This window comes from Medicago truncatula, chromosome 7 (assembly GCF_003473485.1).
Source record: "Medicago truncatula cultivar Jemalong A17 chromosome 7, MtrunA17r5.0-ANR, whole genome shotgun sequence".
In the NCBI taxonomy this organism is placed as follows: Eukaryota; Viridiplantae; Streptophyta; class Magnoliopsida; order Fabales; family Fabaceae; genus Medicago; species Medicago truncatula.
In genome coordinates, this window is record NC_053048.1 from 29,359,096 (window position 1) to 29,377,519 (window position 18,424).

The window sequence follows — 18,424 nt, forward strand, 5'->3', positions numbered from 1 at the left end:
TTCTTAGTTTACCCTTTGAATCTCTGTGATATTACTGAACAATAATTGTAGTCTCTCGTTTACTCAAAATAGATACAAACTTGGACGCAATGAAGTATATACAAAATCAAAACAAAAAAAGTTTAATGAGAAAATGATTTTATGTAACTATTAAACCATTTACTCAAACATGATTTCACTTTTTAGATAACAAACTCTCTTTAATCCTTTTTACCAAAATTTAATACATTACAAAATCAAAATGCACCAATTAAGCATCAATTAGACGTGTCTTTTGAAATCAACGACCACCCGAGAGAACAGATTCAGCAATTAACGCTGAAGTATATGGCATTCTCCTGTCCTCAACAAATAATTGGTACCCAAAAGTTAAACCAGAAGAAGATAAACTAAGCGAAGAAAAATCTGGCAAAGGTGTATCCCTCTCCAAATACTGTACAACTTGTCTCATACTTGGTCTAGCCAAAGGCTCTGAATGTGAACACAACAAGCCAAGTTTCAACACCAATTCCACCTCTTCAGACACATAATTTGTTCCTAAATGAACATCTTTTGCCTCAAGAATCTCACCTCTTTGCCAACATTCAAACACAGAATCAACTAGAATTAGACTCTCATTGTCTCCTACACGACCTATAGGCCTCCTACCACAAACAACCTCAAGAAGAAATGCACCAAAAGAAAACACATCAGAAAATTTAGTAGCCTTACCTCTTCTAATATGTTCAGGAGCAAGATAACCAATAGTTCCAGCCAAATGAGTTGTGTGAGGATCAGCACCATGATCATGCAACCTTGAAAGACCAAAATCTCCCAATCTAGCATTAAATCCAGAATCTAACAACACATTACTAGCCTTTATGTCTCTATGAATAACAACTTTCTCCCATTCTTCATGAAGATAAACCACACCTGAAGCAACACCTTTGATGATTCTAAATCTTTGACTCCAATTCAACCTCACTTTTGGTTGGTTATATAGATAGTTGTCTAAACTTCCATTCGGCATGTAATCATAAACCAAAAGTAACTCGCTTTTTCGCCTGCAATAGCCATGAAGTTGAACAAGATTCCTGTGCCGAAGACGACCGATACTAACAATTTCCGACACAAATTCCCTCATCCCTTGTCTTGATTCATGAGACACCCTTTTCACAGCAACCTCAAGTTTGGAACTTTGTATCACACCTTTGTAGACTCTACCAAATCCACCAACTCCCAATAGCCCCTTTTCCCTGAAACCCTTTGTGGCTGAGTATAGATCTTTGAACTTAAATCTACGTGGGCCATATTCATGTTCCCAATCTTCAAGAACCTCATCAAACTTCTTCAATTTGACATAATACATAACCCCTAAAGTTATCATGAATACCAAACTTAGGAAAATCAATGGCAATCCAACAGTTAAAAATTTCGACTTTTTTTTCTCTGCAGGTAGTTTAGGAAGTTCAGAGATTTCAAGGTTTTGAGCTTGACCATTAACCTTAAAACTCCAACCAAGAATATACTGAGAAGCTACCATTAACCCTGTTGAAGATGAGAATCCAACATACATTCTATTGTTGAGAATTGAAGAAAGATCTTTGGTCAATGATAACAAAGGTTGTGTTGGTTTATTACTAGCACCAACACTCATTGGTGCTAAAGTAACATCAATCTTTTTCTTCACTCCATCATATTCAATCCATACCTGCATAGGGTATCCACTGGAAAGGGATAAATCCTTGAATTGACCATAACCATCATAATATCCTGCAGGAGTTGAATCAGCTGATTTCAAATCATTGATATCAATTCCAACATGGTTATCGTTGATATCATCAAACTCAAAATTTTGACGAGTGTCAAGCTCAACACCAAAAACATGGTTGCTACTGTTTCCACTGTTGGAATCGTTAAAGAGACCAAGGTATTGACTTGGTAGTGAATCTGGTAGCCCTTTTGTTGGAGAAATAACAAAAACAATTCCATGGCCACCAATATTTGCATATTGAGGTATTATGGCAAATAAAAAAGTAGTTGAGAAAGAAGACACGCTTTCACTGGAAGTGTTTTTGAAAACTATTGGATTTGGATAGAAACCATGTCCTTTGTCTCTTTCTGTATCATTGGTGAGTTTTAGTAAGCCATTTGTAGTTAACTCAGCAATACCATCAAGATATAAATGTGATGATTGGAATCCATTATATATGAAACTGTTGTCTTCACTTGCAACCAATGTAACATGAAAAAACAACATGAACACATGTCTGAGGAACATGATTATAGGTTGTGAATAATAATGCTTATACAGTTCGGTTCATTGTTTCTTATTTATTATTTTTTATTTATAATATTTTGTCCTATTGCTAGTCTCATTTGGGACCTACTAATAAGTGTCCCTTTACCTAACTTAGCTACGTATTATCACCAAAAGAAACATCAAATCAAATGGTTACTAAAATTGCGTATCTCATTTGAGTCAATTTAAGTGGTGGAAGGATGGATAAAGATAATGTTGGTTTTGACTAAAATGACTGGGGCAGTTTTTAAAGGAGATAATTTTTAGGAAACTTGGAAGTTAAGAGTTGAGTTGGAAAGATTCTTTCTTCCTCTAACATAGGTCATTTTGGGCCGAATTAGGTAAACAATTTGAAAATCGCTCTTTAAGCTTGAAAAATTGTTCTCTTGCACCTTAAAATTTCATTAATACCCCCAACAGCAATGAATTATCGTCGCTACCCAGCAGCAGTTAATTGTCGTTCGGTCTTTTTGCAACCACAATTGTGTTCAACTGCAGTTGCGTTCGAGACTTATTCTAGAACAGTAACAACACGTGTTCTGGATTTATTTTATAAAAGCAAAAATAGTTATCACTTTTGTTTGAAACACAAAACTCCAATCTCACTCAAATGAATCTCATCCAATTTCTTTCATCAAAATCAAAAGTTATCAACTATTCTACAAGTAAGTGTTAATAATCTCTTCTATTCACATTGTTAGTTTTATATAATTTTTTTTCCTTCAAAATTTGGTGGAAATGTTAGTGTTTATGATTGGATAAATTATTGATATTTTGGGTAGTCTGTGATCCTATATATGCATGTTTTGACTATAAATGTTGTTTAAACTAAATTTAAGTTCAATGTTGTAGTTTAAAAGTTGAAATAACACAATGAATAAATGTTGTATATTTTGTACTACAAGCGTTTGATGAAATGCTTGAATGAGTTTTTCATTGATATTTTTATTGTCTTTTGTTGTGTAGATATGACTGAGAACCTACATATGCGTAAAGAGACCATGACAAGCAGTTCCCGCAAGGAGAGAGTGACAGTGAACCCTACTAAAATCTGCATTTCCAACGATGTACGTCACAAACTGCCAATGCATTTAACCAAATTTTTAGCATTCTTTCTATTTAATTAGTTTTTCTTATACTTTGTCTATTTGATCTTTTTATCAATTTTAATTATTCAGATATAGATTGTTTCTTTCTACATCTGCTGCACAATTCACAAATCATGATTTTGATGATGTGATCATCAAGGTTGGCTAGGATAAGAAGATTTTTGCATCTAGTATATATCTTTGAAATGGAGATAACTTGATTTCCTTTCCTTACAGTATTTTTTTATTTTTTTAAATCAAGGAGTAACCTTTGCGCAAATCCTTGACGAATCCCACGGGGTAACTGAGATCCAATAATCAACGAATGAGCTATTTTTTATACACATAGTCCAGGTACCCTAAAACAAATGTTTAAGAGACTCAAATATCTACCACAGTACCAGTTATGCCACATATATTGGATGTTTCTTTAGAATGGATGATTTGTATAGAAAAGCCGACTGCAAAGGAAAATTCAAATAAAAACTCGTGAATTAATATGTTGAAGTGTGATTTAACAATAAAAAATTTATAAGCAAAGTAAATTAAATAAAATGCCTAAAAATCCATCTATTCCAATCAACTAAATACCTTTCTGCAAATGTAAAAATAATTCAAAGCAGCTACGCAACGCGCAGGTCAAAATCTAGTTAATCACATAATGTCCATGTATTATGTATATGTACACATAAATCAGTGTTTTATACCAGTGCATTGTGGCCGGTTTACAGATTTCAGTTTGCAGAGTGTTATATAGCCAGTGCTGTCAAATTTAGAGGCGCTATAGTGCTGCCGAATAGAAGAATTTGACCAAATTGCTATTGTTCCGTAATAAAGCCCTTTTGTACAAAATGTTGTCATTAATAATGGCTATAGAAGCACTATAGTACCGTACCATAGTAGAATTTGAACAAACCGCTATGCTGCAACATTCAACACTGGTTATATAGTCACTGGTCAGTTATGGTATTTCCGGCTCGTATTGACATTTTTTGGCACCCCCACTGGTTGTTAGCATTTTCGACTACTCAGCCTCAACCACACACATTCTTCTTCTTCTTAATCCTTTGTATACTCATTTGTTCATACTTCTCTTTGCAACTTGTCTTTTTCTTTAACCCTACATTCTTGCTCTGCAGCAACTCAATCCCCCATTGTTCTGTTTTTCTATACTAGGTTGTTAATTATGAATGTCTGTAATTTTGTGTAACTTTTTTTTATTTCTTTGAAAATTTATTTACATAAAGCATAAAATATTTATGTTGGATATATAATCTTTGGTATAGAGTTATATCATCATCTACTATCTCTCAGTAGCGTTCGTGGGATCTATTACATGTATCAAATGACTGCATAATATTTACCATGGGCTACATCTATGAATATAAATTAAAACTCACGTACCTACCTATTAGGAGAAAGAGACTACATTAAAACATAAACACTACATAAAACTCGTGTATCTATTACACTATTAACTCAAATATGATTTTACATTTGATTTAACAAACTCTCCTTAATCCATTTTACCAAAATCTAACGACAACCAGAGAGAATTGAGTCGGCAATAGACACAGAAGTCTGTGACATTGTGTTGCCCATAGAGGAAGGATAAGACAAAGGAAAGTCCTCAAAAAATTCTTGGTACCCAAAAGTTAATCCAGAAGAAGATAAACTAAGCAAAGACAAATCTGGCAAAGGTATATCCCTCTCCAAATACTGCACAACTTGTCTCATACATGGTCTAGCCAAAGGTTCTGAATGTGAACACAACAATCCAAGTTTCAACACCAACTCCACCTCTTCAGACACAAAGTTTGTCCCCAAATTTACATCTTTTGCCTCAAGAATATCACCTCTTTTCCAACACTCAAATACACAATCAACCAAAATTACACTTTCATTTTCCCCAACATTAGAAATAGGCCTTCTACCACAAGCAACCTCAAGAAGAAATGCACCAAAAGAAAACACATCAGAAAATTTAGTAGCCTTACCTGTTCTAATATGTTCCGGAGCAAGATAACCAATAGTTCCAGCCAAATGAGTCGTGTGATGATCTGCACCATGGTCATACAACCTTGAAAGACCAAAATCTCCCAATCTAGCATTAAATTCAGAATCTAACAACACATTACTAGCTTTTATGTCTCTATGAATTACAACTTTCTCCCATTCTTCATGAAGATAAACCACGCCTGAAGCAACACCTTTGATGATTCTAAATCTTTGACTCCAATTCAACCTCACTTTTGGTTGGTTGTATAAATATTTGTCTAAACTTCCATTCGGCATGTAATCATAAACCAAAAGTAACTCGCTTTTTCGCCTGCAATAGCCATGAAGTTGAACAAGATTCCTCTGCCGAAGACGACCGATACTAACAATTTCCGACACAAATTCCCTCATCCCTTGTCTTGATTCGTGAGACACCCTTTTCACAGCAACCTCAAGTTTGGAACTTGGTAACACACCTTTGTAGACTCTACCAAATCCACCAACTCCCAGTAGCCCCTTTTCCCTGAAACCCTTTGTGGCAAAGTACAAATCTTTGAACTTAAATCTATGTGGGCCATATTCTTGTTCCCAATCTTCAAGAATCTCAGCAAACTTCTTCCGTCTGATATAATACATAACCCCTAAAGTTATCATGAATATCAAACTTATCAAAATTAAAGGCAACCCAACAGTTAAAAAATTTGATTTCGTTTTCTCAGCTAATACTGGTAACTCAGGAAGTTCAGAGATTACAAGGTTTTGAGCTTGACCATTAATCTTAAAACTCCAACCAAGAATATAATGAGAAGTTAGAAATGAACCAGTAGCTGATGAAAATCCAACATACATACTATTGTTAAGAATTGGAGAAAGATCTTTGGTCAATGATAACAAAGGTTGTTTTGGTTTAACAACATTAATTGGAGCTAAAGTAACATCAATCTTTTTCTTTTCACCATCATATTCAATCCATACCTGCATAGGATAGCCACTGATAAGGCTTATATTCTTGAATTGACCATTACCATCATAATATCCTGCAGGAGTTGAATTAGCTGATTTCAAATCATTGATATCAATACCAACATGGTTATCATTGATATCATCAAACTCACGATTTTCAATAGTATCAAGTTCAACACCAAAAACGTGGTTGCTAGGATTTCCATTGTTGGAATCGTCAAAGAGACCAAGGTATGAACCTTGGAGTGAATTTGGTAGCCCTTTTGTAGGAGAAAGAACAAAAACAATTCCATGGCCACTATAAGTTGGACCTTGATGTCTTATGGCAAATACAAAAGTAGTTGAGAATGAAGAAACACTTCCATTGGAAGTGTTCTTCAAAACTATAGGGTTTGGATAGAAAGCATGTGCTTTTTCTTGTTTGGTGTCATTGGTGAGTCTTAGTAAGCCATTGGAGGTTAAATTAGCAATACCATCAAGATACAAATGAGATGATTGGAAATCATTATAGATGAAACTTTTGTCTTCACTTGGTACCAATGTAACAAGAAAAAACAACATAAACACAAGCCTGAGGAACATGATTATAGTTTGTGAATAATAATGCTTATACAGTTCTGTTCAGTGTTTATTATTTATTATTTATTATGTATAAGATTTTGTCCTAGGTGAAGAAAAAATTGCAAGTCTAATTTGGGTCCTACTAAGAAATGTCTTGGAACCTAACTTAGCTATGAATTATCACCAAAAGAAACATCAAATGGTTACTAAAATCGCGTATCTCATTTGGGTCCTACTAAGAAATGTCTCATTTAGTTTAGTAAAAATGAACTCATTTGGGACCATTTGAATAGTTGTGCACATTTGAACTACCAATTTTTTTCCCAACTGCACATTTTCAATGTTTACGTATTGAGTGTTTGATGCTAAATTGAATATGTGAAATTAAAACATCAATGTCGTCTAATTTCTTCAAATAAGCATAGTTTTTTTTTTTAAGTTCACACTTGAATGTGTGGATTTGACCGATTACTATTGATTATCTATGATTTGCTTGGCTGCTAAGAAAATGATGAATGAATAAGTGGTGGAGGATGCATAAAGATACCGTTGGTTTTGAATCAAAATTTCATATTTTTCTTCATGGAAAAATCGTAGGCCAATTAAAGTCAGCCTGTTTCATTGGTCATATGTGCTGGCAAGTTGCAGGGAGATGGAGGTAAATCACGAGGCAATTTACTCAGGATTGACAACTATAAAATTCAGTTTTTGACATATTTGTCGAGCAATCTTTCTACTCTAAATCAGAGAATTTTTAAGGAATTTAGAGGTTCAGAGTAACCTTAAAAAGTAACTTAATAACATAACTTTGTTCTCCAAAAACTTTACTGTCTTTTCAATTTTCTGGTTCTTCTTCATTTCTTGTCCACCACTTTATCATAGCTTCTGTTTTTCACATATGCCCACACGACCTAAAATGAGCTTACCATTTTTTCTACAATGGAGCCATCTCAACTTTTTCTCTGCTGTTTATTTAATTTATTTAATTCAGGGTTAAAAACCATGTAATGGACTAATTTTAAAACCTAACTTTCTTTTTTAGGTGCTGCACTGTCTGTAAAGAGAAGTGACATATTGGCTCTTGCTATAGGTATGATGGACTCTTTGATCCTCTACAATCAATGATTGGTTTATTGTGTCATTCACGGGTGATAATTCTGGATGTCACAATGAATGTTGGGATAAAATGGTTTGTTTAAATCGAGTAAAACTTCTGTTTCATGAATGGTGTGTTCATCAACTGGTAACAATTATAGCAACTATAGAAGAAAGGCTTAAGTGGGGTGTGGGTTTTCCTACTATAGGTGTTTCAATTGTTTTACATGCACTGAGGCATTCTTTAGAATCAAGTGCATTTCAGATATGGCTCAATAAATGTTATATTTGATTTAGACTGAATCACCATTTAAGTCTATAAATTACAGGGGTTGAAATTTTTAATGTTAGTCCTTTTGGGTCGGTCAATATAGTCCTTGAAATTGTCTTGAAGATACTAAAGTGATTGAAAATTTTCAATTTCAATGATCATTTTAGAATATGTTAATTTTAGGGGCTAGATTGCATGATGTCGTGACCAATACTATTATAAGACTGAAATAGGTTATTCGCTCTTTCGTTTTATGTTATTTGATGTGTCTATGCTAGGTGGTGCTTACCTAAAGATTCTTGATGGCTACATTAGTTCATATGTTGTTGCTATCTGATGAATGGAAAATTTAAATTTGTTGGTCGAGGGTTGAGTACCTCGATTGGTTTGAGCTAAGGGTTAAGAAGTTGGAGGTCGTCTGTTCAAATTTTGGTAATGTCGACATTGTCCATGACAGTGATTATAATTATGATGTGTTGTTCAATTTTAATATTTAAGGCTCATTCTACGCATGCTGATAACTTAATCCTGCCAAGCCCTGTATATTAACATTGATTAGTTGCTCAATATTACAGGTGGATATCTAAGCTGTATTTCGATGATATTCTAGAAAATACAGAAGCAAATATATGTCTTGTTATCGATGCTCGTATTTGGAGGATTCTATAAATTGAGCCATCTTCTGCTGCTAGTTCAGGTTGAAGTTGAACTAGTGATAAATGATAAAAATAAACTAATGTTGTGCAAAATTAGTTCAGTGTTGCTTGTAGCTAAAATGTTATGCTGCCATGCTGGCTTATACTATGGTATCCATTGTAATAACATTTCTAAGGCATATAATGACATGTAACTGGTACTATTTTGGATACATAAAAACACGATTTCATGTATTTGTTACACTATTAACTCAAATATGATTTTACATTTGATTTAACAAACTCTCCTTAATCCATTTTACCAAAATCTAACGACCACCAGAGAGAAGTGAATCAGCAATAGACACAGAGGTGTGTGACATTGTGTTGCCCATAGAAGAAGGATAAGACAAAGGAAAGTCCTCAAAAAATTCTTGGTACCCAAAAGTTAAACCAGAAGAAGATAAACTAAGCAAAGACAAATCTGGTAAAGGTATATCCCTTTCCAAATACTGTACAACTTGTCTCATACCTGGTCTAGCCAAAGGTTCTGAATGTGAACACAACAAACCAAGTTTCAACACCAATTCAACCTCTTCAGACACATAGTTTGTCCCCAAATTTACATCTTTTGCCTCAAGAATATTACCCCTTTTCCAACACTCAAAGACACAATCAACCAAAATTACGCATTCATTTTCCGCTACATTTTCAATAGGCCTTCTACCACAAGCAACCTCGAGAAGAAATGCACCAAAAGAAAACACATCAGAAAATTTAGTAGCCTTACCTGTTCTAGTATGTTCAGGTGCTAGATACCCTACAGTTCCAACCAAATGAGTTGTGTGAGGATCAGCACCATGATCATACAACCTTGCAAGACCAAAATCTCCTAATCTACCATTCAATTCACCATCTAATAACACATTGCTAGCCTTTATGTCTCTATGAATCACAACCTGCTCCCATTCTTCGTGTAGATAAAACAAACCCAAAGCAACACCTTTGATGATTCGAAATCTTTGACTCCAATTCAAGGTCACTCTTGGTTGGTTGTATAGATAATTGTCTAGACTTCCATTAGGCATGTAATCATAGACCAGAAGCAACTCACCTTTTCGCCTGCAATAGCCGAGAAGTGGAACAAGATTCCTATGACGAAGACGACCGATACTAACAATTTCCGACACGAATTCCCTCATCCCTTGTCTTGATTCATGTGAAACCCTCTTCACTGCAACCTCAAGTTTGGAACCTGGCATCACACCTTTGTAGACTCTACCAAATCCACCAACTCCTAATAGACCCTTTTCCTTGAAACCCTTTGTGGCAAAGTACAAATCTTTGAACTTAAACCTATGAGGGCCATATTCATGCTCCCAATCTTCAAGCAACTCAGCAAACTTCTTTCTCCTTTTGATATAATAAATAACCCCTAAGGTTATCATGAAAACCAAACTTAGCAAAACCAAAGGCAATCCAACAGTTAAAAACATGGACTCTTTTTTCTCACCAAATCTTGGTAGCTTAGGAAGTTCAGAGATTACAAGGTTTTCAGCTTGACCATTAACCTTAAAACTCCAACCAAGAATATAATGAGAAGTGAAAACTGAACCAGTAGCTGATGAAAATCCAACATACATACTATTGTTTAAAATTGGAGAAAGATCTCTGGTCAATGACAACAAAGGTTGTTTTGGTTTAACAACATTAATTGGAGCTAAAGTAACATCAATCTTTTTCTTTTCACCATCATATTCAATCCATACCTGCATAGGATTGCCACTGAAAAGGGTCAAATTCTTGAGTTGACCATTAACATCATAATATCCTGCAGGAGTTGATTTAGCTGATTTCAAATCATTGATATCAATACCAACATGGTTATCATTGATATCATTAAACTCACTACTAATAATAGTATCAAGTTCAACACCAAAAACATGGTTGCTACTATTTCCATTGTTGGATTTGTTAAAGAGACCAAGGTATTGACTTTGTAGTGAATTTGGTAGCCCTTTTGTAGGAGAGACAACAAAAACAATTCCATGGCCACTAAGAGTTGGATATTGAGGTCTTATGGCAAACACAAAAGTAGTTGAGAAAGAAGAAACACTTCCATTAGAAGTGTTCTTGAAAACTATAGGATTTGGATAGAAAGCATGTGCTTTTTCTTGCTTGGTATCATTGGTGAGTCTAAGTAAGCCATTGGAGGTTAAATTAGCAATACCATCAAGATATAAATGTGATGATTGGAAACCATTATAGATGAAACTGTTATCTTTACTTGCTACCAATGTAACATGAAAAAACAACATGAACGCAAGCTTGAGGAACATGATTATAGTAGTTTGTGAATAATAATGATTCTGTAGTTCTGTTTAGTGTTTATTTATTATATCAAAGAATTTGTCATAAGTGAAAAAAATAATTTGGAAGTGTCATATAGGGGCCTACTAAGAAATGTCCAGGAACGGTGGAACCTATAGTAGGGATGATTAGAAAATTTATGCACATGTGAACCACAGAAATTTTCCAACTTTAGTGAACAAGTCAAATTTTTATTTTACTTATTTGGTTAATTATTCTTTAATGTTTACATCATTACATGTTAAGTGTTTGATCTAAATTGAATATGTGAAATTAAACATCAATGTCATCTATATTCTTTTAATTTCATACTTGAATGTGTGGATTGGAATGGTCACTATTTTTAGTTATCTAAGTCTATGATTTGCTTGGCGGCTAAGTAAATAGGAGAAAATATCATTGTCACTTATTATTGATAGCTTACTTCCATCTCATCTCATTAATTTTTATCATTATCCCCATCTTATTGTTTTTATTTATATATATTTGTTTTTATTAGGTGATTTATATGTAAGTGACTAATGAGTTTATTTATTTATTAAAATAGAGACGTCCAATTAATAAACTTTTATTGACTCTTTGATTAATAAACTTGTTTCTTAGTTTATGACTTTTTAAATTTTTAAAAACTACTGGTACTATATAGAAAGCATTTTTTTTATGAACCGGTGCATTTTTAGGGATAGATTTGAACGCATGATCTCTGATTAACCTAGAAAATAGTCTTTATTATTTTAAAAAAGTGGCCTTGGGTACCATTTAGAAAGCATTTGGACTTATAATGTCTTTCTTTTTATACAAAATTCTTATTTATCTTTCAATTTTAATATACTTATTTAGAAAGCGGGTGTAATATTATTGTTTTCAAATACGATCCCAAACATTGAGTGTATTTAGATTGTGATTCAGCGACTTTAAGGCGGAAAAGTCACATTAATTTTCATGTAATTTTGTGTGTTTTATGAGAGGGAAAGATGAAAGGAAAATAATAAAAAGACGAGAGAAAAAGTAATATAAGAGAGACATTGATACAAAGTCATTGTGACTTTCCCATCTTAAAATCACCAAATCCCGATATGAAAGTATTTACACCTAAAGTTTTTTTTTTCTTTCTAAGCTACCGTAATTAAAATCATTGATCTCAAGTATGAGCCTCAAGTTATCGTCATGGCTTATGCCCTATGAGAATAATCCTTAAGTAGGCTGTGAGATATTTAGTTTCTTACAAGGACTAAACTACCTCCTAGATAAGTAGCTCTAGAAATCGAACCCAAATTATTTTTTTGAGGATGAGTAAAATATATTTGAGTTCTAATTATTTTTTTACTAAATAGATGTTTTTTATTAAAAAAATTAAATGAGTCATTCATGGGCTTGGCTGCATGGAAAATAATGGATGATGACGTGGGAAGACTCGAAGAAGATGACATTGCTAGAGCTATCAATTTAATTTGACATATATTCTCATCATTAGAAGACCCCAACAAACAAGTTTAACAAATATACGACTCAAGTTTGAAGATTCAAATCACGTGTATGCATGTTTTTGAAAGTGTGGTCGAATACACGAAGCATGCTACAATCTAGAAAGTCACAACTTTTTAATTCTACAATAATAATGATGACTTGGCACACTTTATTTGATATTTGAGTGTATGAATGAGTTATAATTTTCAAAATCACTAGAACTTTGTTGAAATTGTGATTATTTTCATTGTGACTCGTTGCTACAAATACAATAAGACAACTTAGAAGAAGTTCCCGTCTTACATTGTTTCTCAAATTGTATATGAAAAGACCTCTTGGTCTCTAGTTTTCAAAATTCCTTCCTATTTATGAAAAGAGAGAAGAGTCTTTACAACTTAATTAGCACATTACTTAACATGATTAATAACCATAGTTAATTTAGGATTTTTTTTACCAAAATAATTGTTTTAAATATATAAATAAAATATGATGGACGGACCAAAACTACTGTTGAACTTTAAAATAGGGGACCAATTTCATAAAAAGATGAAAATAGGGGGATCAAAACTACAATTAAGTCAAAATAAAAGGAAGTCATCCCTAATTGTCCAAATTTGATCACTATTATAAGAAGAAGAAAAATCATTTTTTAAATTAATTGATATACCTTGTTAATATTATAGACCTGATACATCCGTTATTAAATGAATCTAAAAAATGATTTTATGCTCATAATAATAACCTGATAGTGTAAGTGTTTGTGCATGTGTTGAAAGGTAGTACCGATGTGTTTAATTAGGGGAGGGATATCTGCTGATTTTTAAAAATAAATAAAAGCATTAAGATTTTACTAAAATATGTAGCAGTACTTTTTGTTAGTTTGTTTTAATTAAAGTTTAGTTTTAGTGATAATCACAATCAGTGGTTAATCACAAGTTTGTTTTAGTTTGTTATGAAGTTTGTTACAAGTTTGTTAGAGGTTAGCAGATAAGATCTAGAGTTTGTTACATTGCTTGTGCTTCAAGCAACTTAGCTAGACATTGTATATAAGCTACCTCCTTTGTATATTTTGTATGTAGAATCAATAAAGATCATTTTACAAATTCATCATAACTTTCTTCTCTCTCAATTCTCTCTCTAATTCACATAAAACCTTAGAATCAGAAACTGCTTCTGAACTGCTTCTGAACAGTGCTTCTGAACTAGCTTCTGAACTAACTTCTGAACAAGCTTCCGCTTCTGATTTTCTGCGCTATCAAATTGGCATCAAGAGCCTTTGGTTTCGTTCTAAGGGGTAATCAAGATCTTCAATCACGCAATTTGTAGAAAGAAACGCTGAAGGAAACACCATGAATGGTAGCAGCAGTTTCAACACACATCTTCCAATTCTTGAAGCACGCAATTGGGAAAGATGGAGTGCAGTGATGAAGAATCTGTTTGGAGCACAAGATCTGTTGGAAATTGTGCAGGATGGTATACATGAATTAGCTGCGAATGCTACTGAGGTGCAAAGGAACGCACACAAGGAATTGAAGAAGAAAGATTGCAAGGCTCTGTTCTTGATTCAACAAAGTCTTGATGAAGGAAACTTTGAAAGAATCTCAAAATCACTGAGTTCAAAGGAAGCATGGGACATTCTTTCAAAGTATCATGAAGGTGATGATAAAGTGAAGTTGATTAAGCTTCAATCTTTGAGAAGGAAATTTGAATTGATGCAAATGGAAGATGATCAGAAGATTTCTGAATACATCTCTAAACTCATTAATCTTGTGAATCAGATGAAGGCTTGTAGTGAAGCAATCACTGATCAACAGATAGTTGAAAAGATTATGAGGACCCTATCTTCAAGGTTTGATTTCATTGTGGTGGCAATTCAGGAATCAAAAGATGTTAAGACATTGAAGATTGAGGAGCTGCAGAGTTCATTAGAAGCTCATGAATTGATGGTTTCAGAAAGAAGCAATGAAAGATCAATTCAACAAGCCCTGCAAGTTCAAACTATCAAGAAGGATGATTATGATAGGAAGAACTTCAAGAAAGGAAAGAAAAACTCTAAGGGAGGAAACTGGTCTAAAGGCAAGAACAATGGATCTGATAAAGGTGAATCTTCAAAGGAAGGAAATTCTAATCAAAAGAAGAAAGTTGATAAGAAGAAGATTCAGTGTTTCAAATGTGAGAAATTTGGACACTATGCCTCTGAATGTTGGTCTGGTAAAGGAAAGCAATCAAAAAATGATGAAGAGGAAGCCAAAATTGCACAAGATGATTCAGATTCTGAATCATTATTCATGATGGTTACAACAACTAGTAATGAGAGCTGCAATTCAGAAAGTTGGTTCTTAGATACTGGTTGTTCTAATCACATGACAGGAAACAAGACATGGTTAAGAGAAGTGGATCCTGGAAGAAATACAAAGGTGAAACTTGCAGATCATAGAGTCTTAATTGCAGAAGGAATGGGGAATATTGCTATTGAAGGAAAGAATGGGAAAGTGGCAATAATTGAAGAAGTTCTCTATGTTCTTGGAATGCAGTGCAATTTGCTGAGTGTAGGTCAGTTCATTCAGAAAGGATACTCAGTTACTATGAAGGACAACACCTTTAAGTTGTTTGATAATCATCAAAGGTTAGTTTTGAAAACTCCTCTTGCAAAGAATAGAACTTTTCAGACCAATATGAAAGCTGTAGAATTGAACTGTTTATCTGCTATGGTAAAAGATGAAGATAGCTGGTTATGGCACTATAGATTCGGTCATCTCAATTTTAGAGGTCTTAATCAATTGGTTGATAAAGAAATGATTCTGGGAGTGCCTAAAATTGAGATACCTAACATAGTCTGTGATACTTGCTTGTTGGGAAAGCAACCTAGAAGTGCATTCAGTTCAAGTTCAGCAAGTAGATCAAAGGAGCTGCTTAATGTTGTATATTCAGATGTGTGTGGTCCTTTAGAGGTTCCTTCATTAGGAGGAAACATATATTTCATCAGTTTTGTTGATGAGTTTAGCAGAAAACTCTGGTTATATTTGATTAAGGCCAAAAGTGAAGCATTTGATATGTTCCAGAAGTTTAAAATCTTAGTTGAAAAACAAAGTGGTAAATCCATTAAGATTTTAAGAACTGATGGTGGTGGTGAGTATACCTCAAAGGTGTTTGAGAAGTTTTGTGAAGACAATGGCATTGTACATGAAGTCACTGCTCCTTATACTCCACAACACAATGGTTTGGCTGAAAGAAGGAATAGAAGCCTGCTTGACATGACCAGAAGCATGCTAAAGATGAAGAAGATGCCTAATACATTTTGGGGAGAAGCAGTAAGAACTGCAGCATACATCTTAAACAGATGTCCCACTAAAAAACTTAATCAAATTCCTGAAGAAATTTGGTTAGGATGCAAGCAGTCAGCAAAACACTTGAGAGTGTTTGGTTCATTGTGCTATATGCATATCCCTGATGCAAAGAGAAGGAAGTTGGGGGATAAGAGTGAACCTATGATACTGGTTGGCTATCATGAGACAGGTGCATACAGATTGTATCATCCTCTGAATCACTCTATAGTGATTAGTAGAGATGTAAAAATCTGTGAAAATGAAGCATGGGATTGGACCAAGAAAGAGAAGAGTTCCAGTCACACAATTCCCACAATAATTGAAGATGATGATCAAGTTGAACAAGTTCAACTTGATACTGAAGTTCAACCTGAAGTCATGTTGAAGAGAATCAAGTCACTAGAACTTCAGTTAGACAGAGATTTGCTTCAACTAGATTAGCTGGACATGAAGTCATTCCAGATAATGTAGTTAATGAAGAAGGGGAATTTGTTCATTTTGCACTATTAGCAGATGCAGAACCAATCAATTATGAAGCAGCATTGAATGAAAAGGTATGGAAGAATGCTATGATTGAGGAGTTGAATTCAATCAACAGAAACAACACATGGAAGTTGATTGAACTGCCTGCTAGTAAGAAACCAATAGATATGAAGTGGGTTTTCAAATTGAAACTGAAGCCAAATGGTGAAGTAGCCAAGCACAAAGCAAGATTAGTGGCTAGGGGATTCATGCAGAAGGCTGGTTTGGATTACTTTGAAGTATATGCTCCAGTTGCTAGATTGGAAACTGTGAGATTGATAGTTGCTATAGCTTGTGGAAGAAACTGACCAATGCATCATTTGGATGTAAAATCTGCTTTTCTAAATGGTCCTTTAGATGAAGAAGTGTATGTGACACAACCACCAGGTTTCAAAATCAAAGGGAAAGAGGATATGGTGTATAGATTACACAAAGCTCTCTATGAATTGAAACAGGCACCAAGAGCTTGGAACAAGAGAATTGACAGCTTTCTTGTGCAGCAAGAATTTGTCAAATGCAAGTCTGAGTATGGTGTATATGTGAAGAAAGGAAGTGAAGGTAATCAACTACTCATCTGTCTTTATGTTGATGATCTGATAGTGACTGGTAGTGATATGAATGAGATAGAAGCATTCAAATCACAAATGATGAGTGAGTTTGAAATGTCAGATTTAGGAAAATTGACATACTTTCTAGGCATTGAATTTACTGAAGTTGCAGAGGGATTGGTAATGAACCAAAAGAAGTATGCATCTGATATATTGAAAAGGTTCAATATGATGAGCTGCAATCCATCATCATCACCAGCTGAGACAAATGTAAAACTGGTGATGAATGAAGATGAAGAACCTGTGAATCCTACATTGTTCAAGCAAATTGTTGGTTCACTGAGGTATCTATGCAATAGTAGGCCTGATATTGCATATGCAGTTGGTATAATCAGTAGATTCATGAGTGGACCAAGAGTCTCTCACCTGCTAGCAGCCAAAAGAGTGATGAGATACATCAAAGGAACACTGCAGTATGGTATTCTATTTCCTAAATGTTTGAATGATAGTTCTATGGAACTGATGGCATATTCTGATGCTGATTGGTGTGGAGACAGACAAGATAGAAAGAGCACTTTAGGGTACCTATTCAAGTTTATGAATGCTCCAATTTCATGGTGTGCTAAGAAGCAACCAGTTGTAGCATTGTCAACCTGTGAATCTGAGTATATTGCAGGGTGTATGGCAGCATGTCAGACAATATGGCTTGAAAATATACTCAAAGAGATGGAGATAGAGGTTAGCAGACCTATAGAATTGCTCATAGACAACAAATCTGCTATAAGCTTAGCAAGAAATCCAGTTCTGCATGGAAGAAGCAAGCATATAGAAGCAAAGTTTCATTTTCTGAGGGAGCAAGTGAACAAGGGAGCACTACAGATTGTTCATTGCTCTACTGAGCTGCAGCTTGCAGACATATTCACTAAGGCATTGAAGGTTGACAGATTCATCAAGCTCAGAAGTTTGATTGGAATGAAGGAAGTGGAAACTTGAATTAAGGGAGGATGTTAGTTTGTTTTAATTAAAGTTTAGTTTTAGTGATAATCACAATCAGTGGTTAATCACAAGTTTGTTTTAGTTTGTTATGAAGTTTGTTACAAGTTTGTTAGAGGTTAGCAGATAAGATCTAGAGTTTGTTACATTGCTTGTGCTTCAAGCAACTTAGCTAGACATTGTATATAAGCTACCTCCTTTGTATATTTTGTATGTAGAATCAATAAAGATCATTTTACAAATTCATCATAACTTTCTTCTCTCTCAATTCTCTCTCTAATTCACATAAAACCTTGGAATCAGAAA

General features: G+C 34.2%; 3 protein-coding genes across 3 annotated transcripts; all 3 read right to left on the bottom strand.

Moving 5' to 3' along the window:
• Positions 1-121: 121 nt before the first annotated feature.
• Positions 122-2,311, bottom strand: LOC25498545 (L-type lectin-domain containing receptor kinase IV.1). The gene has a single exon (XM_013593472.3). The coding sequence runs from the start codon at positions 2,258-2,260 to the stop codon at positions 281-283; it is 1,980 nt and encodes a 659-aa protein (XP_013448926.1). The 5' UTR covers positions 2,261-2,311; the 3' UTR covers positions 122-280.
• A 2,314-nt stretch (positions 2,312-4,625) lies between these two features.
• Positions 4,626-6,926, bottom strand: LOC25498547 (L-type lectin-domain containing receptor kinase IV.1). Its single transcript, XM_013593475.3, has one exon. It carries the CDS (start codon positions 6,910-6,912, stop codon positions 4,906-4,908), a length of 2,007 nt encoding a protein of 668 aa, XP_013448929.1. The 5' UTR covers positions 6,913-6,926; the 3' UTR covers positions 4,626-4,905.
• A 2,068-nt stretch (positions 6,927-8,994) lies between these two features.
• On the bottom strand, positions 8,995-11,374 carry LOC25498548 (L-type lectin-domain containing receptor kinase IV.1). The gene has a single exon (XM_013593476.3). It carries the CDS (start codon positions 11,229-11,231, stop codon positions 9,222-9,224), a length of 2,010 nt encoding a protein of 669 aa, XP_013448930.1. The 5' UTR covers positions 11,232-11,374; the 3' UTR covers positions 8,995-9,221.
• Positions 11,375-18,424: the final 7,050 nt, after the last annotated feature.

Excerpts from the sequence above, each read along its gene's own strand:
- LOC25498547 (XM_013593475.3), bottom strand. The coding sequence starts at position 6,912 with ATGTTCCTCAGGCTTGTGTTTATGTTGTTTTTTCTTGTTACATTGGTA.
- LOC25498548 (XM_013593476.3), bottom strand. The coding sequence starts at position 11,231 with ATGTTCCTCAAGCTTGCGTTCATGTTGTTTTTTCATGTTACATTGGTA.
- LOC25498545 (XM_013593472.3), bottom strand. The coding sequence starts at position 2,260 with ATGTTCCTCAGACATGTGTTCATGTTGTTTTTTCATGTTACATTGGTT.